Genomic DNA, 23,550 nt, shown 5'->3' with positions numbered 1-23,550 from the left:
GCTGTGCCTCACATCAGGGAGGCAAGGTGGGAGCCCAGGCTCTTCCCTTCTCCATTCTCAGCCCCAGCAAGCTGGTGTGGGGTGGGTAGTCTAGTAGGTTGGGCTGTCTGCTTTTCCCTGTGAAGTGCAAACTCGGGGAACCTGTTCCCCTGCCATGTGTCAGGAGGGGAAGAAGAAATAGATGGGGAAGGGGCCCCAAAGATACCCCAGGAGAGGGAGGGCTGCAGCTCCCGAAGGGGAAACTGTGGCAGTGGGTGTGTGTGCGATAAAGTCCAAGCCCTGATGTGTTAGAGCAGCAGCTTATTACCCGAGTCAGTTAAGTGGTAGGAGATTATCAATCATAGGGAAGAGCCGCCCAAGATGAACAGCAGCCTGCCAGCAGTTGTGAATATACACACGTGAGGACAAGGCATTAGGGTTTTGTGGCAAAATTTAAGGGGGAAAGGAGGGAGGTGAAAAGTACGCAAATGCAGTTCTTGAAGTAACGGAGGAGGGTCTGGATCTCTGAACCCTGCCTAGCCTGCAGTGTACGAGGGATTGCATGCAGCTTGGCCTTAGCTCTTCTATGTCAGTACGAGCACCCAAGTGTACTTCTGCCCCAGATTGTTGCTCTTTGCCTCCCAGGGCAGAGGGGAAGTCATAGACCAGTTGCCGAAACCTCCCCAGGCCCTGCGGGCAACAGCATCACCCCGTGGCAAGCAACCATGAGCCCTTGGGTTACAGCAGTTGGGTCTTGGGGTATTTAGCGCCGTGCTTCATTTCGGATTCAGTCTTCTGCTAGCAGGCTCCAGGTTGCACTGCCAAAAAATAATAAAATGCTATAACTTTGTTACCCTTTTTACAGTTCCAGACAGAGGGAAATGGTGGGTTTCCTGGATGGAGGAATGCCTTGCTGATAAACCACCTGGTTACCCAGCTCTTGGCTTATAAGAACTGTAACCTGTTGCGCTTTTAACCTTAAAAAAAAAAAAAAAAGCGACAAGCTGGTTGTTTTATTTTTGACTAGTGCTTATTATTGTTGGGCTATAAATTTATGGCATACACAGACAAGTTATCACGCTTTAAAATCACAGGTAGGCTGAGCAGTTCCTCCACTGTTTCCCTGCCAAATCCTTAACCACCTCTTGGATGAGGAAGAAAAAAGTATCACTGTAAATTATTTTTTCCCTCGAGGGTATTTATACTGTAGCTGTTGCTAAAGGGATTTTTTCCATTCACCTCTCATAGAAGTGTTTTTTTATCAGGCAGATAAATACAGAAAGTACTGTGGCAAGCACTTTCTCCTCCATTTTGAGGATCTAGAGTATCTGTATTTTGAGTCTAGGCCAGAAAGGACTTGTCTGTCTCCTTCCTGACATAAACTTCTGTGTATCTTCAGGGCTGGAGCCCCTCCCTGGTGGGGGGACTGAGCCCTGTGGTGGAGGAGAAACCTCTTCACCCGTGGAAACCTCCTTGCCCAGCCCGAGATGTCACCCGTGGTGTGCCAGCAGCTGTGCACTGCTCTGGAGAGGGCTTGTCTCTTCTGTTCCCCCCATACCTCCCCACCTCATTCCCACGGTCGCAGATGACCTGGGCAAGGCCTCCACAAATCCTGTTAGCTCAGGAGACATGCAGGCTTCTGGCTGCTCTTCCTGCCAGACCCCGGAGCTCTTCAACTAATGGTCAGTGGATAAGGCAGAAGTTTTATCTGGACTGAGAAACCATGAAGCCTTGTTTGTCAGACAAATACTTGTTTCTTTGTCTTTCAGGCAGGAACTCAAACTATTTGATGATTATCAATAGCAGCCAAGAGCACTATTGCTGTCTCCTTTCCTGCCTGCTCCTCTGGCAGACAGTGAATCCTCCATCATAGACCAGTTCCTGGAGAGAAAACACTGGCATGAGACTGAGGCATTCGGGTACATCTCTGGAGAGCAGCTTTCAGTGCTCTTATCCACCACGGATTTGCCCAGCCTCTACCAAGTCACTTCATCTTCCTATGTCTTGATACCCTATCTGCAAACAGGGATTAAAATAACTTCCTTTACTCTCACTTTTTATCAGTCTTTCCTATTTAAGTACCAAGCTCTGGTTCAGGTACCATCTCCCTCTGCACCTCCTACACCTGCTGTTGAGCACGGCGGTAATGCTCTGCAGGACACGTCCCCAGCTGCCCTGTGCTCAGTGCCAGCTCTGCAGGCATGCAGCAGGCATGCAGCAGCCCTGTGTGCCTGTTTTCTGCGGCTTCTGGCACTGCTGGAGGGATGGGTTCATCCCTGTCACAATCTAAACTGAAAGCAGAAGAGCTCATAAGCTTTTCATGCTTTCAAGTAGTCACTGCAAAACTCAGAAAAGTCTTTTGTAGTCCTCTGGCTACAAAGTAGAGCCTCTGAACTAGATCCTCACCTTGAGCTCAGTGCCAGTGATGTTCCTCTATGCTTGGAGGATACAGGGCCTAGGCTTGTGTGAAGTGCTTAACATGCCACCTGGCTTTTGCCATCTGCATGTGTTCCTGTGCTAAGGGACAGAAGCTGAGAGCACATCAGGTTGCTCAAGGGGATGTTTGGGTCCCACTGTTTCCATCACAAGGAGGATGAAGACACAACCTCTTGTTCCCAGCATGCAAAACTCCACTGAGCGGCTCTGATCTAGATGCAGCCTTGACTTCGCTTTGCAAGAGGAGATGACAGCATGAGACCAGACTGAAACTAGTAGAGGGGTGAGAGATGGACCAAAAGTGCTGGGAGGGCAGCCTGGGAGACCAGAATTGCCCTGTGCAACCTACAGCATGCCCCATGCAATGCCCAGGGGCTGGCCAAGCTGCTGGGGAAAGGAAGTGCCCTGCTGAGCATCCAGGCTGTGCTGCTGCCCAAAAAAAACAGCCATAAGGCAAGCAGATCAGCAAGGGAGAAACGGGAGCAAGGGAGAAATGGGAGCTTGTAGTTGGGTTGGTCCTAATGTTAATGCCAACTGCAGGGGCAGGGAAGTCTTCTAGGGATTTCCCACCATACTTCTACATGCCTGTCTCAGCAGAACCCAGTGTCACTTGGAGCAAAGATTCAGGAAAAAGGACTGGGACAGTCCTGGAGGATTTGAGTCCTCCTTTATCTGAGTCTGGGCATGCTCTGGGTGTGAAGCAAGTTCACAAAGTTTTCAGACATCTTCAGTTGTGCAGATAGCCAGCAAAGGCTCTTGGAGGACTTCTCCTGAATGTTCTGGTGTTAAGCCAGAAATACCCCACCTCTGACTTGCAAGGGTAATGTCTAGTGTGGAGGAGTGGTGGCTGGGCTGGATGCTGAGGTGTAAAAAAACATAATCTGATGCAATATAAAAACATGTACCGTAAGAGAAAATAATCCAGTGGCAGCTTCTGGCCAGCTCCAGTTCCCTCTGCACAAAGGGATTAAAGCTGTTTTGGTTTTTTTTTAATTTTTATTTAAGCAGAGAGGTCTTCACCAGTGGCCTAAACCAGCTCCCTCTGGCTACTCTCCACTGAAGGCAGTTTTCCAGCGCAAGCCGGGGTGTCACAGGGTGGCTTTCCTCCAGTGGATTTTTTTTTTTCCTGATAAAGCATATTTGACTTATTCACACTTCATATCAAATTCATCAGGGGGTTTAGTTGGAAAGGTGGGAAAGGAGGGTGACCCAGGGAAAGTGATGCTTTCAGTGGGAAAGATTTCAGCAATGCGTGTCAGCACGCAGGGTTTCGTTTTGCTTTACTTCATGAAGGACTTAAAAAAATCCGGAGATCAAACCAAAACGCTGCACTTTTGAGAAGAAAACATTTAAGGGAGGCCTTTGGTTCCAGCAGGAAAACAAAATGAAAACAAACCCTTTGTGGATCAACCGGAAAAGATTTTCTCCTTCAGCTACACGTGTTTGTCAGGGGAAGGAGCAATCGATTATTGCACAGTAAGGAGCGAGGCGCCCTGAGGCCTCCCCAGCCCTGAGCCAGCCTTCTTGTGAGGGCAAGGAGCCGCCTCCGCCACCTCCATAGCACGCAGGGCCCACTGCGGTAGCGTCCCCTTAGCTGTGTCCCCCATCCTCCCGGTGAAGGGGAAAGCCCGGCCTCCATGGCACCGGGTGCAGGGGAAGACCTGGCCTCCATGGCAAAGCCGGGGATGAAAGGCTGGATCCAGTTTGCTTTGTGTTTGACCCGCCTTTCACAACGCCCGGCAGCTCCCCCCGCCCCCCATCTTTGGTGACTCAGCCAAAGAATTTTAATCTCCATGGTCTGTCTGTAGTTGTAAAATATAATACCAATGGAGTTGGGTTTGTTTATCCCGAAGCCATGAAACTGTTGTCAGAAGAAATTGATACACACTACTTAGGGGAAAAAGTGCTGCTGCTGGGGAGGATTTGACTCAAGACGGCACTTCAAATGGAAATTTCCCTGTTTGAAGTGGATACGTTTTTCATCTCTATGCCTTTCATTTCTTTTACACAGCAGGAACAAGGACTCAGAGGGTCTGTTTGTGGCAGGATTAGCTCCTGCTGTGGCTCTTGTCCGCAGAAGGTTTCCACCACCAGGCCACAGGTGCCCCCACCGCTCACGGGAGCCCTGGAGAAATGGTGGCCTGGGGTGAAGGGGTCCGTGCAAGTGCAGCCCATCTTGGGAAGCCCCTCAGCTCCTGCCCTCCCACCCCATGTCTGCAAGCCCAGAGCTGTCCATGCTTCTGACCAGTATTGGGCACAGGGGATCTGCCCACATGAACACCGAGTGTATCCTAGGCACTCCAGATCAAATCACAGGGTCTTCCTCTTCAAAGACATTTGAAGCCTAAAAGAAGCAGATCAAACATGTAAATTTGAACTGAGATTAATTATACATGTGTAACTGGAGGGGAAAAAAAAGCAGCCATTAAGCTTTGTCTGCATTAACTATGCCCATGGGGGTGTTTCTTTGTCTTTGCATTCAATGATGATGATGATGATGATGATGATGATGATGATGATGATGATGATGATGATGATGATGGTGATACTTCATGAGATACCAGGTCTGGTTCCACCAGATCTCTGGAAAAGCCTTAGAGGCTTCAGGAAACTCTGCAAATGCATTTCAGCAGGAGGCAGACAAGGAGAAGGGAAGTGTCGGCACCGCTTCCTCAGAGCACTAGAGGAGCCTTTGTTGAGTGGCTGGAGGCTACTTCTCGGCTCCCAGATTTCAAACAGGTATAATTATCACTTGGATAGCGTTCAGGACTCAGAGGGAGCTGCCAGATCTTTCATGAGGCATGAGTGAGTTTGTCCCACTGATTCTAGGATTAAAAAAAAAAAACAAAAAACAAAAAAACCCAACAAAACAAACCAAAAAAAAACCCAAACCAAAAAAAAAAACCAAGAAAGGGGGGTTATGATTTAACCTTGTAGGTATTGTCTCATATTCCTAATGTGCCAGGTAGAATATACTCCTAGTGGTATCCGATAGCCTGGTTTACACATTTTCCCTTTGGAGCATCTGTGTTGTAATATTTTTATATATAAAGCCTGGCTGAAGCAAAGAGGTACTGGAAATTTCTCTATAAAACCTATTCTCCAAAGAGCTCCATCACAAGGAGTCTCAGAAAAAAATAGCGTCTGATCTTCCAGGGATCTCACTGACTCTCCAAAGCTTTTGAGCTTTTATACTCTGCCCTACAAACTGCTTTTCCTTAAACCTCTTCAAGTAAATTCTAAGTCAAATGGATTTCCATTCACACTTTTCATGGTGTGAATGCCTTAAACCTTCAGATCTGCCAAGTCACTTTCCTAATTGTTGTGATCAAGACACTGTCAATGTTTGAGCATAAGCTTTTGGCCTTTTTTCTCAGTATTAAAAGGTAAGGCTAGCTGAAAAGAGAGGAAATCTTTCAGAAAAAAAATAAAATCAATAAAATTTGCAGGCATGTTTCAATACAAATACATTTTTACAGTCTTTTCAGCTGTATTCTTTCAAACTGAAAAGGTCCTTTAGAAAGATTTACAGAATAAACGTTTTCTTACCTGTAAAACTTCTTTCAGGTATAAAATACAACATCCGGATGATTTCTGGACACAGGTTGCTGCAGCTGTTGTCATGCCTGAGTGATGTATTGTATCAGTCACTGACACTAGATGCCACTCTGCCCTGCCCCACGCTCCAAGCCCCCTGGTTCCCAAACCTTGGCGCCTGCTATGCTCTTCTGGCATTTGCCCCACACATGTCTGTGCCCATACTTGAATGTTGGACTTGATTACTAAACTCTTGCTTTACCTCTTGCAGTTAAGAGTCTTGAAGAAAACTCACCAGTGACTTTCCTAGAGGTGCTTTTCTTACCCCATGCTTCACCCATGGAAGGTCTGGCCAGAGACCCCACTTTAGACTTCCTTCTTGGGAAAAAAACACCTTGACACTCAATGTGCTCTTAGTGCCACCTTACCAGCAGATAAGGTGGATGAAACCCTTGGGATCCTTTCCCAACACATCAACAGGCATGTCCTTTAACTCAGTCTAAATTATTTTTTTTTCCAACCACTACTGTCTAGCTGCTCTCTGCAAATGCCTGCTCTGTAGATGATATACTGCCTGTGTTGCTTTCACCTAACCCTCACTTTGCATGACCATTTCCTGCCAAGCCACAGCTTCTGATACCCATCATCCACATAAGCAGTAACTTTGTTAGGTTTTGTGGCGATTACTAGGTGATGAAATGACCTAAACTGTGACATTTTCACCAAAGATGCAAATGTGAAATATGTTAAGACAATGCCCTCAGTAAAATTCCAGTAAAGTCTGCAGAAAATAACAATTGCTAAAAAAGTTTTACCAAACAAAAAAATTAAAATGTTTAAACACAACATTTTTTTCAATGACAAAGCCAATATATTTCCTTCATGTCTGAAAACACTGACCACTCCTACCACAGAGTAATTCAGCCATCACGTGGTGGTGGCATTGCCGCTGTTTTTCTTGTCCTTTCAACACAAGCTCCCCCAACACGTGCAGCTACAACTTGCCACTCTCATGAAACTTGCTTTTAGTAAAAATTGAACCAGCTGATAACTAAATGAGCTTCTCAGGCAGGGTACTAGAAACACCATTTAATAACCTTATACTTTATGGGCTTGTTAACATAAATGGAACTTTTGAAGCTTTCATTGTGCTGCAAAATGCAAAGCTATGAAGCACGCCACACATAAATAGAGGCAAATGCCTTGCTTTTGTACAGCATGTACAGCATGACATGCTGTAGGTGCTCAGCTTTGATCTGTCCTAACAGGCCCCCCAGGATGTGCCACCACCACTTGCATGAGGCATCTCCCCTGTGAACCAGGGGTGCAGCATTGCCCAGCTGTGTTGGGAGCATATTGCTGGAGCTGGGACACTAAGTGAGGTGATAGTGGAACTGAGCAGGGCTTTTCATGGCTTTTTGCTTGGCTACAGCAATGGTTTGCATTGTCAGCAGTAGGGTGCTCATGACAAGGAGGATGCTGGTGGCATCACTGACATGACAGACTGGCAGAGAGATTTCTTTGTCCCTGCCACCCTTGCTATAACTGTAAGATATAGGAATAGAATGGAATGGAATGGAATAGATGTAGATGCCAGTTCTGCAATACCAGAACTGGGTAACATGCAAGGGAAGATTTATCTGTGAGCTCAGGGGACTTGGGTGCTTCCACTCACACAGGGGACAAGCAGCCCAGCGAGCTGCTGGAAGCACCATGGCTGCAACCAGCTCCTGGTAGAGCAGTACAGGGGCTGTCCAGTGATATTTTCCAGTGAGATGGGGCAGGATCTACTGGTGTTCCCAGCACAGAGGCCAGAGGAGGGCCACGCTATTGTTGAAACAGAGGGAAAACCCAAGGCTGAAGTAATCTGGGTTATCACTCTGCTCCTGATGGCAGGTGGGCTGAGCGCTGTAATCAACCCCTTCACTCCCCAGCTAGAGCACAGTTGGCTCACAACTGCTCAGCACTTTGATAAGAAATATGCTTGGAGGTATTTTGCAATGATGAACAAGAAAGACAGACGAAAAGCAATGGTAGGCAAATAAATGTGGTGTGTCTGAGATGTAGGCAGATAGACTCACCATCAGGCAAATGCTGTGGTTTCAGCCATTTTTGCACAATGACTGATGGTAAAATCATACTGCTTCTTCTTTTCCAATAGGGGTTGAGGTTTGTTTGGTTTTATTTATTTAAATGTTGCTTACTAGGCAGCTCCCTGCCCAGCTGCTGCAAGGCACGTCCATCTCCATTAAGGGCTGCATGTAGTGTGATCAGGAGAGAGGTGTTAGCATTAAGTGATGCTAAAATCAGGCTGCTGTATGGGAAGGACACACGATACAGAGCCAGGACATGCCCCTATAGCCTTGCCTTTATAGTAAAAGCCAGAGCTAGAGGGGTAGACAGGAGGGAAGGGAGGAGGATGTTGGGGATTGATGGCAAATGGCAAAATGTAAAGACATTGAGCATTATAATCATGAAGTAAACCTATATATCCACTGTCTGAAAAACACTAGCAGCAGGGAATAGCCCTTCCTATAGTCCTCAGCTTGACAAGGCTTTCCATCACAACCAGCAGAGCATGCCTAGCCTATAGCTCTCTGATTCCTCTAACAGATATGTTACTGTGTTGGGTTGGACCTTCATGCTATAGACTTTGCCCCTGTCCCCTCACCCCTGTGCAAAGAGCCAGGGTTCTTCCTTTCCCCTGTGATGCCCAGCACAATGTGTCCATGGTTTCCAGCAGCACTCCTGACTCCCAGCATGGGGGACGGAGGAGGAGGGAGGCAGAGCAGTGCAGTGGTGCAACTCCTTATTTAAGAGACACCTGTATCTGGCTTTTGTCCATGCTCCAGACTCCTCGTCCCAGCTCTCATCATGGTGCTGGGCTCCTCTTAACTGTCCCTGCTATTGCATTTTGCTCCTTCAGGATTAAGGCTCACCCTGCAGTTCAGCCCCAGCCTGCCCCACCTCTCATTTCTGCCTCTTGACAGAGGCAGCAGACGCAGCCAGTCGTGGCCAAGCTTGTGAGGGATGCCTGAAGTGAGCAAAGCCTCGAGGCAAAGCTGAGTCCTCCCTAAAGGCATGGTACTCCGGGCTCAAAATGCAAAGCCAGCCCCCCCAGGTCAGGGCAGGAGCATTCGTCCCTCCCGGCAGAAGAGGGTAAGCATGCTGGGGGAAGGAGGAAAGCACTTTAAATGGTGGAAAACACCCACATTGGCTGGTGGTGGGGCCCGGGAGAGAGTCATGCCTCTCTCCAGCCCTGCCTATGGCTCACTCACTCTCATTAGCATTTCTGCTATGCAAAAATCCCACAGCCTTTTTACATCTCCACAGGGTTTGCCTGGAAATATATTATCTTTCAGTTTTAGGGTTGTTTTTTTTTTCTGGAATTAATCCTCCCCAAAGGTGTCATATCTAATTTATTCCAATTTCCCTTGTTTCATTCATGCAGCTAATTTGATATCAAGCAGTATGACACACCTCAAAACCACTTTTTTTCTCCCTGCCCTCTGCCATCCTTCCTCCTCTTCCCATGCACAAATGCACACTCCTGTGTTTGTACATCTGGCTTATTTCATTTACACATTTTATGATGTTTCATTCATTAAACACCAGTGAGCTTTAACACCTCTGGGTGTAGGGACGAATACGTCACCTCCACATGAGTGTTCCCCTGGGATAAATCCTCTGCAGCTGAGCCTGGGATTTCTTTGGTGCTTCTAAAATTTAAAAAGCTACACCTAGAGAGCAGCCTAATAGAGCATATGCTGGCAGTAAAGCAAATACATAAAAAGATGTGAAGATTCCATTTATTTGTAACTACTTGTTCTTTTTGTAATCTCAGTGCAGATAGAAGAGATTGGTTAGGATTCAGTACCGATGCTGACAGCCCTGGAACATAAAAATCTGCTATATATACCCAGAACCACACAGCATCAAAATAAAATCATGGGGACAAGCAAGGTGCTTTGTGAGCAGAACAGTAAATGCAGCTTGGCTTGGATTTGTGTTATACTCTCCCAAGCTTCACTGTCCACTACCTTCCCCACATTTTCAACCCTTCAGCCTCTCACAGTCCAGTCATTCGGCTTCCCCCTCCCAAATTCAAAATTCCCTCAAAATACTCACCTAGCCTCAGTAGAACAGGCAAAAGGCATGTTATACTAGCACAAAGCACCCCTGCCTGCTGGTGTCCATGGGCTAGCTGACCTTCAAGCAGGTCTACCTAAAAAGACAATTCAGTGTTAGCTTTCCCCTTTGTAAGGACTCTAATTTGGCATGTCTTTCTACTCCAGTGCCACCAGTGATCATGGACTGTGTAGGAATTTCATGTCTTTGAGACCTCTGTCTTCAGTCATATCTCAAGTAAGGCAAGGAGTCTCAAACATATTCACGGGGAAAATTGGCAGAGAGATGTATGGACTCCTAAGCTTCTTTTAACCTGGCTAAAACCCATGATCCATACCAGTATGTCTTTTCATTTCCTGCACCCACAAAAACACAATTGATAAAACCTGAGGTCCACAGTAACATAGACTTTACTTTTGGTGCTTCAGCAAATTCAGGATCATTCCCAAATGACAGTGAGTCCCACAAGGCTGGCTTTGAAGCTTTTGAACAAGAGTGAGGGAGCTGTGAAATACAGGCTTGCTGGCTGCTTCCCACCCCTGTAACCCACGGTTTTGGAGGTATTGGCTCCTTCAGGCATATCTAAAGACAGTGGTGGTAATGAATCAGTCTTCAGCCACCCAGCTTCACAGATGGGCATTTTGACCTTGACACATGCCCTCAGTTTACTTGAATACATCAAGTTATGACTGGAGGTAGCTAGAGAGCATGCGCACTGCCTGTTTTCTGTGTCTGCCTCAGGGGTTGTGGCCTCCAGCAGTTGAGTGGTGAAGAAATCTGACCCAGCATGAAGCACCACCGTTCATCACCCAGAGCCATAAACCCTAAGCTGGGCTCCCCACCTGTTCCCAACCCCTATTAAAAAAAAAAAAACCAAACCTGAAAAATTGAGAAATTTGATTTGCATTTTGAGACACTCTTCCCACGGGGGTTGGCTGAAAATCAGTCAAAGGTTCAGAAGCTTTTGGAGACGGGATGTCTCTCACGCAGAGCATAGTCTAAGCTTTATTTCCATTGGAAAGTAGACAAAAATCCGCTAACAGGCTTTGTTTTGGATTTGCAAGGTGTGAGACTGCTTGAAGCTCCTGGTCTCCCTAGGAAAAGCACAGTGGCAGACCTCTGCTCCAGGGCTGGGTCATGAGTATCCCAGCCTTTCCAGCTTGCACGCATGCAGCTGCTGTGTTTCTTGGGGGAAAATGGTTCTTGTGTAAGCCATGAACAATAAAGGGAAACCAATTAAACCAACCTTTTCTCGTGCTTTTCCTCTGAAGTGTATCCAATAAACCCAGCCTCGGTTTATGCTCATACTATCCATTCCTGAGTTGGGTTTTAGTTGTAGCCCACTTCATTTTTTGACTCATTTTGCAACCGGACAAAGGTTTTTTCTTCTGAGGCTGTACCTCACTGCCAGGGCAGAGCTCCGAATCTTTATTCTCACCCTCAGCCCAGGCCTGGTAGAGGCAATTATGCACACTGTAGCTGCTGTGGTGCTAGTTGTACCCTGCATGCATGCTGTGTGCTCAAGCCATGGAGGGACAGGTTCTAACAAAGGTGATAACCAAGCACAGGTGTGACATCAGATGACTTTCACCTGGGTGGGTAGGGGGAAGTACACTCTGATGACAAAATTTATTGGGTTTGCATGTCAAGGTTGTGGTAGCTGGGGATGTGGGGGTACAGGCTACTAGAAGCTTTCCCCATGTCCAACAGAGCTAATGCCAGCTGGCTCCAAGATGGACTTGCTACTGGCCAAGGCCATCAGTGATGGTGGTAGCACTTCTGGGATAACATATTTAAGAAGGGGGGGGGGGGGAAACCTGCACAACAAACTGCAGCCAGAGAGAGGAGTGGGAATATGTGAGAGTAACAACTCTGCAGACACCAGGGTCAGTGCAGAAGGGCAGGAGGTTCCCCTGCAGCCTGTGGTGAAGCCCACGGTGAGGCAGGCTGTGCCCCTGCAGCCCACGGAGGTCCACGGTGGGGCAGATACCCACCTGCAGCCCATGGAGGGCTCCACGCCAGAGCAGGTGGATGCCTGAAGGAGGCTGCGACCCCATGCAAAGCCCACACTGGAGCAGGCTCCTGGCAGGACCTGTGGACCCATTGGAGAGAGAAGACCAGGCTGAAGCAGTTTTGCCAGCAGGACTTGTGACCCCATGGGGGACCCACGCTGGAGCAGTGTGTTCCTGAAGGACTGCAAGCCGTGGAAGGCACCCACTCTGGAGCAGTTTGTGGAGGACTGTTTCCCGTGGGAGGGACCCCACACTGGAGCAAGGGAAGAGTGTGAGTAGTCCTCCCCTTTAGGGGGAAGGAGTGGTAGAAACCCGTGATGAACTGACCGAAAACCCCATTCCCAGTCCCCCTGTGCTGCTCAGGGGGAGGAGGTAGAGAAAATAGGGAGTGGAGTTAAGCCTGGGAAGAAGGGAGGGATGGGCAGAAGGTGGTTTTAAGTTTTGGTTTTATTTCTCATTAGCCTGCTCTCATTTCATTGGTAATAAGTTAAACCATTTTTTCCCCAAGGCCAGTCTGTTTTGCCAGTGGCAGTAATTGCTGAGAGATCTCCCTGTCCTTCTCTCGAACCACGAGCTGTTTGTTATATTTTCTCTCCCTTGTCCAGCCAAGGAGGGGAGTCAGAGCGGCTTTGCTGGGCACCTGGAATCCAGTCAAGGTCAAACCACCACACAAAAATAGGTGGCCCATTCACTCCTGAAAAACACTACTAACCTCTTGCAGAGCACACTAAATGAACATGCCGGTTCCTATTGAGTTTCCAGGGTCTTGGCTCAGGGTAGCTGAGTCATAACATTTTCATGCAGCTCTGTGGCACCTTCTGAGTGGTGTGCCACCTTGTCAGACTGCTGTAAATTCCAAACAAATGTTATTGTCAGTCCATTCTCATTTTACCAGCATGCTAGCCTGACCCCTCTCTGTATTTGATTCACCACTGACTGTATGGAGATCCACTGAGATATGGAGAGACATCTACCTTTAGAAACAGCTTCATTCCTCTAGTTTGTTTTCCCAGCAAGGGCAACTTGGAGAACTTTCCACTGCTCTGTCAGTAGACATATTCCCAGTGAGGCAGAAAAAAAGTGTAAAAATCATGTGGGAAATACATGAGTGAGCATTTATAGCAGATTTTTACCTACAAGCACACCTTCAGGTTGACAGAGAACGTTGCTCATCTTGTGTTTATAGAGCTTCCAGATCTACAGCTTGGACAGCCTTGTGGAAGAGCTAGGTACAGCTGCAGTCTTACCATTTTGTTGCTCCCCATTTGTCTACAATAAATTTATCTCCTGTTCTGCAGCCATTCCTCTGTATGCTGAGTATTACTAGTGCTGAGTGTCCACTGAAGTTATATTTGCTAAAGATCTATTTTGGAGAGACAAACTAAGACCTTGCTCTGCTACAGTGATTGACCTCAGCTAACTTCAGCGGGGCTCCCCTCTTGGTACCACTTGACAGTCTCTCTTCAGGATGTTTTGGATCTTGATTTGCCTCCTTCCCCAGTATGCTGGTGATGGATGTTTTCAAAGAATCATTATTTTTGAGTGGACATTCCCTGTTCATTTGTTCCAGTGAGATAAATTGGCCCTGATTGCTTTACTGTCTGAACATTACTTTTCTATAGTGCCTTCTGGTTTTCTTTGGCCATGTTATTGACACTGTGTAATATAACATGAAAGGAGTGTGGATGGGCATTTACAAAGAAATCAGCTAAACAGCTATTAGAGGATTAAAGGCAATCCCATGCCCAAGATTACACATCTTTAAAGTGCTGATAATATCAAGGAGCAAATGGATTTGTAATTTAATGGCAGAAGAGGGAAGGCTTCAGGTGTGCATTTTTTTCACATTTGATAGAAAGATTAAAGTGTCTGCATTTGGTGTGCAAGGGTTTGATAAAGCTGTAGCACGGTTGCCTATGGGTATCAGTATTCACCTTTCTTGTAAATAGTAATTGCACCACATGGAGAGAACTCTTCTGGTCAACATTTTTATTAAAACTTTAATTCTCACGATGACAAGCTGGATCATTGTCTGCTTTCAAAGTCTGATAATGATGCACTTTAGAAGCTTTGAAGAAAACCTTTGTCTAGACAGAAACAGCTCAAGAAAGCTTTTGAAATGTATCATTCACTTTAAACCTTTGCTGGTGTCTGTAGGAAGCACTGATCCATGTTTGGGAGATTTTGAGCTGTTTTCTGCTTCCTTGTGCTAGAACCATGCAAGAGGTTTGCATGACAACAGGAACTGTGAGAAATAAAAATGTAGAACCTTCCTAAGGAGAGTGGTTCAACCTGTGACGTATTTTTTCCCACAGAAAGAATCTCCTTTTCACCTAGAAATTAATTTTCCTTTAAAATGAAATTAAGCTACATGTGACATTCTGTCTTTTATAACTTCAGCATTGCAGTTGGATTGGGAGGTATTTGAAGGACATCTCCAGAGCTGTTAAAGATGTATAATCTAAAAAAAAGTAGCTACAGTTTTATTGAAATGTAGACTTTTAACCAGTCTCATTGATATGAGGTCCAGAGGCCTTTTCCAGAATATTATTTCACTAAATCCAGATTTGGTTCTGACTGAAGATTATTAAGAATATGCAACAAATAAACTAGTCCCACCTAGACGTGCAGCAGATCAGCCTAGATCTCACAGGGGAAGAGACACCCTACAGTGGTCATGGCCAAGCAGAGGTCCAGGGTGTGATGCTTTCCACTCAGTTAGACTCCCGTTGAGGAACATCCCACGTGAGCTGAAGCTGAAAGGGGGCAGAGCACGACCTAGTCCACTTCTCTGGCCAGCCTACCCAGCTGTTCATGGAGAAGGTGGCACGCTGCACCGTTTCTCTAGGATTTGGAAATCAGAGGATTATGGCTCCTGGATATATCTCTCTGTAGGGGTCAAACCTGTGTGATAACCATGTGACCTAAAAATTTATTTGGGGTGTCATCTGATGTGTTCTGCCCAGGAAACTGGTCATTCTGGCAATTTTTGGTTTTATTTTTAGTGGTTTGGTTTGATCTGGCTATTTATTGGCATTATATGTATATTAACTGTTTTTCATCTTCAGAGTGCTTTACAAACAACTGTATGTTTCATAGAATGTCTCAGGTACTCTGAAGAAGTGTATGCTTTTCATAGATAACAAAGATTTAATCTCTGCTTTGAGGGAGAAATGCAATTCAGGCTTCCTGACAGAGTTACTAGCAGCGCTACCATATTTCCAGAAATCTCAAATCTAAGGCGGGGGAGAGGCTCTTGTCAGGGACCACAAAGGAAAGAAAAAAAAAGCCAAAACCCTGGTGGATCCCAATCAGACACTCAGAGCATTACCTTGCCCTGTGCTTTCTTGGATAACAAATACAAACGCTTACGCATCAGAAATTAGTGCTTTGGCTCTGGGTCTGAACTGTCCAGGTAACTAGACCTCTACTTCTTGGGTCTGGAAACAGACCCTGAAAAAGTAACAGCCTTTAGAAAAACAAAATAATCATCAGAAAAGAAAGCTGGCTACCACACAAAGAATAAAGAACAAAGCCTGTGACTGCCACGGATACAACAGCTAAAAGTATACAAATGTTCAGAGCAGTCTTGCTAGAAATCAGAAAACAATTCTGATTAGATGACCACACCACAAACCTGCTCCATATTTAGATTTAAAAACCTAGTTTAAAAATTTAGTTTCATAGGTAGGAGTTCATATTTACTTCCTATCGGTTTTCTTTATTCTTTCCTGAAAATTCATTACTCCTGCAAACAGTGTTCTCCCGCTTATTATCAATTGAAAGAAAAAAAAACACAGCCAGGATTAATTCAATTTTTTATTTAAATGAAATTGACGGACACATTTTGAGGTATTTGATCAGCGTTTGTTCTTGTTTATACATGAGTATTTTTTCAGGTGTTCAGTCAACATGATATGGAGGAGAGACAAAAAGGTACAAAACCATTTCACTAACATGAGGCCAAAAAAGCAAAATTTTGAAAGGTCTGTGGGAAGTGTACAGGTACGGAGGAGTTTACCCCATATCCTGAATGAGATTTAAGCACATAGCTAAATGTTATTTAAATCTGGCCTTGGAGAAAGGAAGATTTTAGAGCAATTTGGAGACAAATTCTCATTTTAAGTAGACATCGTACAAATTAAAGGTATTCCATAGATACAGAAATATTAATTTTAAAAGGTTTATTCTTTGAAAAAGTAATACAATATTCTTACCAAAATAAGAAATACCTACATTTTCATGCAGATGTAAACTGATAGATTCAGTGTTACCCTTTTTGTACACACCAGTACCTAACCACTACAGGAACATATTTCTAAGCCTGTAATTTCTGACCTGCCAAAAAGACACAATCAAGTCTATTTTACCCATTAACTCAATTTTCAGAAAAGAAGGAAAAAAGCTGGGAAGTATTGTCAGTAGAACTTTCCTTTCAAAGGTATAGTTTGACAGAACTCAGTTTCCTCTTCCTAGCATTGATTAGAATGGAAGCGTCACTTTTATTTTCCTGAAAATTATTGTTCAAATAATCACCAAATAGCCAGTGTCCAATGTATGAGTTACTTCTTTCACTCTAGAAGGTGCCATAAAAGAAATTAATTCCCAAATAGAGCCTTATTTATATTTTTTAAATTGTATTTTCGGACATAGAAGTATTCATGTGATTTTCTGAATATTTTAGGGAAAGACATTTTATCTAAATCTTACCTTTCCCAGTCCACGTGTTTGCAACCCTGTGCATCTCAGGTTAACAGTCAGAAAAAACAGACAATAAAACTTACAAGAGGAAGCAGGAGAAAGGGGAGGGAATTTCCTGAAATGGATTTATCTGCTTTTGCTGTCTCATCAAGTGAAAGACGAAAGAAAATAGATGAACAGAATAAAAGCGGCATGAAAAGTAGAAGGCAAATGTTGCTTCAATTTCAACAATCCAAAGGAAGTTTAGTAGCACAGCTGAAGCAACCTGAAAACTACCTGTTTGCTTACAAATCATCTTTAGGTTTTGTACAGACAACATTTAAAGTCCTTTGACAAATTGAAAATACCTTCTTTTTTTTTTCCTAGCTGTTTTTCCTTTTCCTGGTATTAATTTTCATCTGTAGAAAAATCCCCAGGGTTTTAGATTTGGTTTTCAGCCGAACTTGAAGCTTTCTGCCTCCAGAGAAGCTGTTACCTAGCTGCCTGCCTCCTCAAATTCACTGTAGGGAGATGAAGCTGAAGAGGTTTTAGACTCTCCATCACTGTTGCACTCCCGCGGGGGACCAGGACTGGGAGGTTCCGGGAGCTCCTTGGCAGAGAGCGGTTCCTTGCTGTTAGACCCTAAGGGATGGCAGTCCAGCAAGCTCTGCAGGTGTTTGATGTAGCTTATTGCAGCTCTCAGGGTCTCCACTTTGCTGAGGCGCTTGTCAGCAAATTCTTTGGGCAGGTGCTCTCTCAGGCGTGTGTAGCCCTCATTCACGCAGCGGACCCGCTGCCTTTCCCTCTCATTCCTCTTTCGAATGAAGGCAGGCTCAAAGGAATAGTCGTAGATGCCCACGTAGCCAGGAAAAGGAACATAGGGGATGCGACCTACGTGCCCACTGTAGGCTTGTTCCCAGTAAGACGGGTCCAGATGGAAGGGAACCCTAAAGGGCTCCCTCAGGGGGACCCCACGGGGGTGCACGTGGCTGTTAGCCAGGGACATAGCTCCTGGAAATGCAATCCTGTTCAACAGTCCATCATCATCTTTATTGCTGTCCATGTTTGGGTTTGTTTTTTTTTTCCCACTGGTGGAATGTCAGTTCCTGAATTTGGCTTCCAAAGCTTGTATCAGTCCAAGCAAGGAGGAAATATTTGTATGGATTCTCTGCCCCACAGGCTGTAATTTCCTCCTGCAGTGTATAAAAACTCGGATCCCGAAGCACTGCTAACAACTCATGAGGTCCACTCTGTGCCTGGAAATGAGCTCTCAGCCTTGTTGATTTTATAGATGTAGGATGCCAGCTAATTTACAGACAGGCTTTGAGGACCATCACTCCACACTTTAAACCCTTCTTTTCCTCTGATCTTCATATTTCAAAAGATAATAAGGGGGTTCCTGTGTATTCCTTTTCTCGCAGCTTGAAATTATGACCATAAGAGCTAATGCCAAACATAAATAATCTTCCAAGCTCTAAACACTTCTCATGTATTGTAATCCACAATATCATTTGATATAATTGTCTCCAAGAGACGGGTAATTTGCAAAGTTTACAGGGATCTTCAAAGTTTTGGCAGAACTCCTCCCTTTCAGGAACCAAGGATCTTCTGTCATCTGAAAACTACCCAAAGGCTTTTCACAATGAAATCCAAAAGACAACTGCAAGCTTTGTTGTTTCGGCTGCTCTGGTCTAACTGAAACAGCTCACAAGCAGTTTGCAAAACTTATATGGCATGTCTCTAGCTTTCTGGGGAAGCTGACACATCTTCAAAGGAAAGAGTGCTCTCTTGTGGTTGCAAGTCGTGTCAGATCAAGAACGCATACACGCAAGCGTAAGAGAAAACCTGCTTTCTTCTCCTGAAGAGAGAGAGGCTTTTTCAAGAAGCGTGAGTTTCTACAAATTGAATACGAGCATTTTCAAAAAGTCTTCAACACTTTGCATGTTTCTTCTCATTGCAGGAATGTTCTGGTCATCACTATGAGCACCTGTCTCAGATAAACAAATACAAAGGTGATGCCCTGATTGCCCCCTGTGTAGCTATTATTAGATGTTTACACAGGTACTGGCTTAACTGATAGACCCTACACACTGCTTTAATTGGGCAGCTGAAAATTCCTCCTGGCTGTGCCAGGTCTGTGCTGCATCATCCAGTCTGCCTGCAGCTTGCCAAGGAGAAGAGGTGGACAAAAGACAAGGACTTCTGGCAGTATAAGGGCGTAATGTCCTCATTCACACCTTTCCTTCAAGACAGCCTGTTGTGTTAGGATCTTTTTCTGCAGCAATTGGAGGGCCTTTGACTTTTCCCATGTTGTTATTCAAGAGCTCCACAGTTACAATTTTTTCTGAAAAAACATCTTCACAGTTAACTGAATTTACTTTTTTTGCCACTATTGGTTTGGGGAGTTGAACGTTTAGTCTGGGAGAGCTGTGGGAAGGGATGGACGTGAAAAGCTACAGGCATGTAAGCTCTACTAAAACTGTTCTTTTGCTCAAAGTGAAAGTTTCCACCCTGCTCAGTCTTTCATGCCAAACTGCCTCCGAAGCATGAGTAACTGAAACAACATCCTCCACTCCGAGAAACACATTTTTATGTCTCTGCTGAGTCAGAAACCTGCAGCAATGATGTCAGCATGCATTTTCAAGTCAGCCTTCGTATCTTTGCTGGCCTATTCTGCAGCTTCAAAAAACCACGGTAGTCTTTACAGTACAATGAACGTACAGGCAGACTGTTCCAGACAGACATGAGTAAGAACAGTCCTGGACTCTGATATATGCCATGGGCAGGATCAGCACCAAAATGGCTCAAAAGCCAAGGCAACTATCCAACTACTTTTACCTCTATCGCTAATGTTGCCTAGCAAGAGTTGTTGTTTGAAGCTGAAGGTTTTGCAGCATTACCTAGGAGTTAGCTAATGCATTTCATGAGGGGTTGAGATCTTTTCCAGTCACAACTAAATGCCCTTCTAAAACACGTGCCGTAGCTCAGATGGAAAATATGGGTATGAGGCAAGAATTACTGGGGAACGCCCCATGGTATGTGCAACTCATTTCAGATCAAATAATCAAAAGAACCTTTCTGCCTTTAAAAGAAGTCTTCGGAAATTGCTAAACAGTATGGGTTTTTCGGTATCACTTGCACTATAAACTCTGTTGTCCAGTAGAATTTTTTTCAGAAATGAATGCTTAAATGAAAATAGCTCATTCACTGTAGCACTAAAATAGGCCAGGACTTAAAGTTTTCTTAAAACAAAGATGATATTGGCCTCTAAGCAAACACCTGAAATAGGAAAAGGAGATTTGATCTGTGTCATTGTTAGATCTAAAATGCTGCTCTCTAGCAGTATTCTTGTAAGGGAATGGAAGCATGCCTCTCAGGGGTCTCAGGTGCCAGATCATTTCACAGCTCTCCATGACCTCGCCAGAAGCCTAGCCACGTTCAAAAGGCAGGGTTTCATTTCAGTTCCGTTATCCAAATGCACTGTTCCCTGCTGCCAGACCTCTCTTCTATGTTTACTGTAAATGCAGGTCACCAGCACTTCCAGAGTGTCAGAACTGCACCTGTGCTAAACAGACATCTGCTCTTCCTACAGAAAAGTCCATGTTGTTAATCCTTTAGAGGAATACATGAAGAAGAATTACAGGTGAATGTTATTTGTTAATCTGAATGATTGAAGCTGACCTCACGTCAAATGGACTCTACAGTCTGGTTTTGTTTGTGTGCAAGAGAAATAAGAAAATATGCTACAGGCTTTTGTTGAATATCTTGTTGACAATCTAATGTCACTTGCTTGGAAAGGAATTTGCCCTGGGCATGGAGCCAGTGCAAGGTCAACCCATCTTACACCCCACTGAAGGTCCTTGTTGAGAAAGTGAGCAGGATTAAAGCAACGTATTTTTCCTGCACCGACTTCTGCACAAAGCAGGCCCTTCTCCAGAATGTCTGCACGTGCAGACGCGGTGAAAGTAGCAGGGTTGGCCCACCAAAGGGAAAGGCTAATATGGGTTCTTTTTAATTTTAAGAGTAGATTAAGACTCCATGGATAATGTCGCTCTTCTAAGATAAGCCTTGATCTTTTTTCTTACACTTTTTCCAATTAACTCCTCTTCACACCTATGCCTGGATGTTGCTTTGACTCCACTGCAATTTAGATGGAGATCTAGGAATACAAGAATGAATAGTTTTGTGACTCTAATCCTGTTTTATCCTAAAGTATGGACCACCTCTTTCCAGCTCTATAGCTAGAAGTGAGAGCTGCACCTGAACTACGCAGGTTTATACTGTGACCATCACCAAAATACAGGCCTGCAAAGTGCTGAAAAGCCAATAAAGGCTGGTAAGAAATTTTGATTTTTTAATGTTAAAATGGTTGGTTTCAACCATTGCATTTTGTGTAATCTTCATTCAGTGTAAATCTGCTCGCTCTGAGAAAGAACCCAAGGGCAGGTTTGCAGTAGCAGAAGAGAACTGATTGTATCAAGATGTGGGCATGGTCCAGCAGGGACTTCTGCTCATGCCACAAAGAAGGACTGAAGTGTGTCTACTGCATCTCTTTCCCTCATGGTTTCACAAGTCTCCCTTATCTTTCAGTACGTCTCCAGGATCTGAAGACAACTTGAAAAATAGCTCTGCAATTTGTTCCTCATGCAGCAAGTACCACTATAAATGTCAAAAAACTAAGCTTTCAGGGGACATAGTGCAGTTGTCTTATCAAAACACTTCACATATAAATTATAAGAGTGTTTGGTATATAGAAAAATATCTTCCCTTGCAGAAGAAACAGTTCTTAAATGTGTTTTATCACAATACCTTGGGTGTGTGGCATACATCTCTATAGACACAGATTAATTTCTCATTCAGTGACACTTTGTACTATCACTGGCTTCCTTTGATACTTGTACTTTAAACTGGTAGTTAAGATATCACTCGTTCAAGGGAGTAAAGTGACTACAAAAAAAAGCTGGAATCTCAGAGGATTCATGTTTGACAGTAGGAGAAAACACTCTTATCTGTGTATGACTACATCCAATCTGGCTCATAGGCTCAAAGTATTAGTTTCAGCTCAGATAGTTGAAATAACATAAGGATTTTGGTGCCAGAGCAGTTCTGCGGTAGAATTACACTATCATAATTGGCATTAAGACGAGTGGAAGGCTTGGGATAACCTAGCATTTCAGGACTGAACCGAGATGTACTGGGTGTAATTGCGAAGTTGTAAGGATGAGAACTGAAAATGGAAGGTCTCAAGTCATCTCCTATGTAATAGAGAATGCCATGTGAAGAAGGATACTTTTGGGCTTGTAATCATTCGCTGGAGTTTCTAAGATATGCAGTATTAGCACTAACCATGTGAATATGTGGTACTACACACGTGAAAGTGAAGCACAGATAAACCTCCTGTCACAAGCTTAGCAGTCTCTAAAAACCTGAGGACTTGATGAGTTCTTTCTTGACTTGATGAAGCAACGTTTGCGGGCCAATTCAGATACACTCAGTCATGACTAGAGTAAGGATTATCTGGCTTAGTGGAGAACAGGAGATGTTGTGGGATATATGGTGAGCTAAATGACATCATTCTTTTGGTCATGAATGACGGAGACCTGAATTTACTTTGCCTGAACATAGTCCTCTAGAGGTTATATATTTAGACTACACTAATTACGCAAGTCCCAATTACAGGCCACAGACACAGAGAGGCAGCTCCAAAGGGAATTCTCACCCATCTCAGACACCTACCTCAGGATGGGGTGAAGCACCCTCTGAGACAGCCTGTTTCTCTCCTTCCGCTACAGAGACAGCTTGAAGAACTAGTGTGTGCAAGGTGTCCAACTTTCTGACAGCTAAAGCCAAACGAGGACAGCATGTTTCCATCCCTAGAAGAACCGACAAGTGTGTACTGAACTGGAATGACCCTTCCAAATTCTACATTTAGGCTCCTTAGATCAAAAGGTAGTGGGCAGAAAAATACCTTAAGTTTCCTCCTGTGCAGACACCCTATCCAGGGATGTCTTATTTAATGAGGCATCATTTAAATGTCAGGCATGATCAAATTACAGAACTGCATTACTGTGTCTCAGGAAACAGCTGTTCACCCCAGCACTTCAGGAACTTGTAGATTCATTTAAGCAGCAAATGTGATGAATATCCACGTGTCACGGGTGAAAGCAAGCTACAAAACTACTTGCACACATCAAGAGATTCCTCTGCAATCTAGTCTTAGTTGGAATTATAGATATGAGCCGTAAATTACTGATAATCGAACTGCAGTCAATGTCTAGAAGGTAGCTGGGACACACAGACTGATGGTACCGGGGGAGATGAAACACAACCCTCTAATGAGAGCAGATAGGAGGGTGCAATGAAAAAGCAGTGGGACCGCTGGGATTATTGTATGGGAAATCAGAGTAAGCATCGCACCCTTCTAGAAGCAGTGGCACCTGAAACCAAGGCAGGCGTTTTCGGCCAACAGACCATGCCGGGGATGATGCCCTGTGACCGGAGAGTGCCACCGAGATGCTCCTCCGAGGAAGGAGCACGGCCGTGTCCGGGCCGCCCCAGCCCACCCCACAGCGCTGGAAATATTCTGGAAACCAGGCGGGGAGGTGGCGGCGAAAGGGGCCGGAGCGCCGCCGAGGCTCACCGAAGGCAGCCGCGGCCTCCAGCGTGCTGGCTGGCGCCCAGCCCTGCGGCGGCTGCCGGGGGCAGGCGGGCCGGGGAGCCGCGGCGGGCAGGCGGCTGCCGGGAGGTCAGGGCCGGGCCGGGCCGGCACCGGGCGGGC

At 45.1% G+C, this 23,550-nt stretch overlaps 1 protein-coding gene across 3 annotated transcripts; it reads right to left on the bottom strand.

Moving 5' to 3' along the window:
• Positions 1-1,477: 1,477 nt before the first annotated feature.
• ASCL4 (achaete-scute family bHLH transcription factor 4) lies at positions 1,478-23,537 on the bottom strand. Of its 3 annotated transcripts, none has more exons than XM_080393306.1 (2): positions 23,190-23,537; positions 1,478-22,645 (listed from the first exon to the last, which is right to left on the bottom strand). In XM_080393306.1, exon 2 carries the CDS (start codon positions 17,833-17,835, stop codon positions 17,269-17,271), a length of 567 nt encoding a protein of 188 aa, XP_080249432.1. In that variant the 5' UTR covers positions 17,836-22,645; positions 23,190-23,537; the 3' UTR covers positions 1,478-17,268. The 3 variants fall into 3 exon arrangements, 2 of the variants coding, with proteins under 2 accessions (XP_080249432.1, XP_080249433.1); XM_080393307.1 differs by having other exon boundaries at positions 1,478-18,759; XR_013929087.1 differs by having other exon boundaries at positions 12,024-12,035; positions 12,075-23,537.
• Between the last annotated feature and the right edge of the window lie 13 nt (positions 23,538-23,550).

The sequence above is a fragment of the Falco punctatus genome, assembly GCF_963210335.1.
Source record: "Falco punctatus genome assembly, chromosome: 6".
NCBI classification, from domain to species: domain Eukaryota; kingdom Metazoa; phylum Chordata; class Aves; order Falconiformes; family Falconidae; genus Falco; species Falco punctatus.
The sequence above is the reverse complement of the archived record's forward strand: the minus strand, read 5'-3'. Positions and strand labels throughout refer to the sequence as shown.

Excerpts from the sequence above, each read along its gene's own strand:
- ASCL4 (XM_080393306.1), bottom strand. The coding sequence starts at position 17,835 with ATGGACAGCAATAAAGATGATGATGGACTGTTGAACAGGATTGCATTT.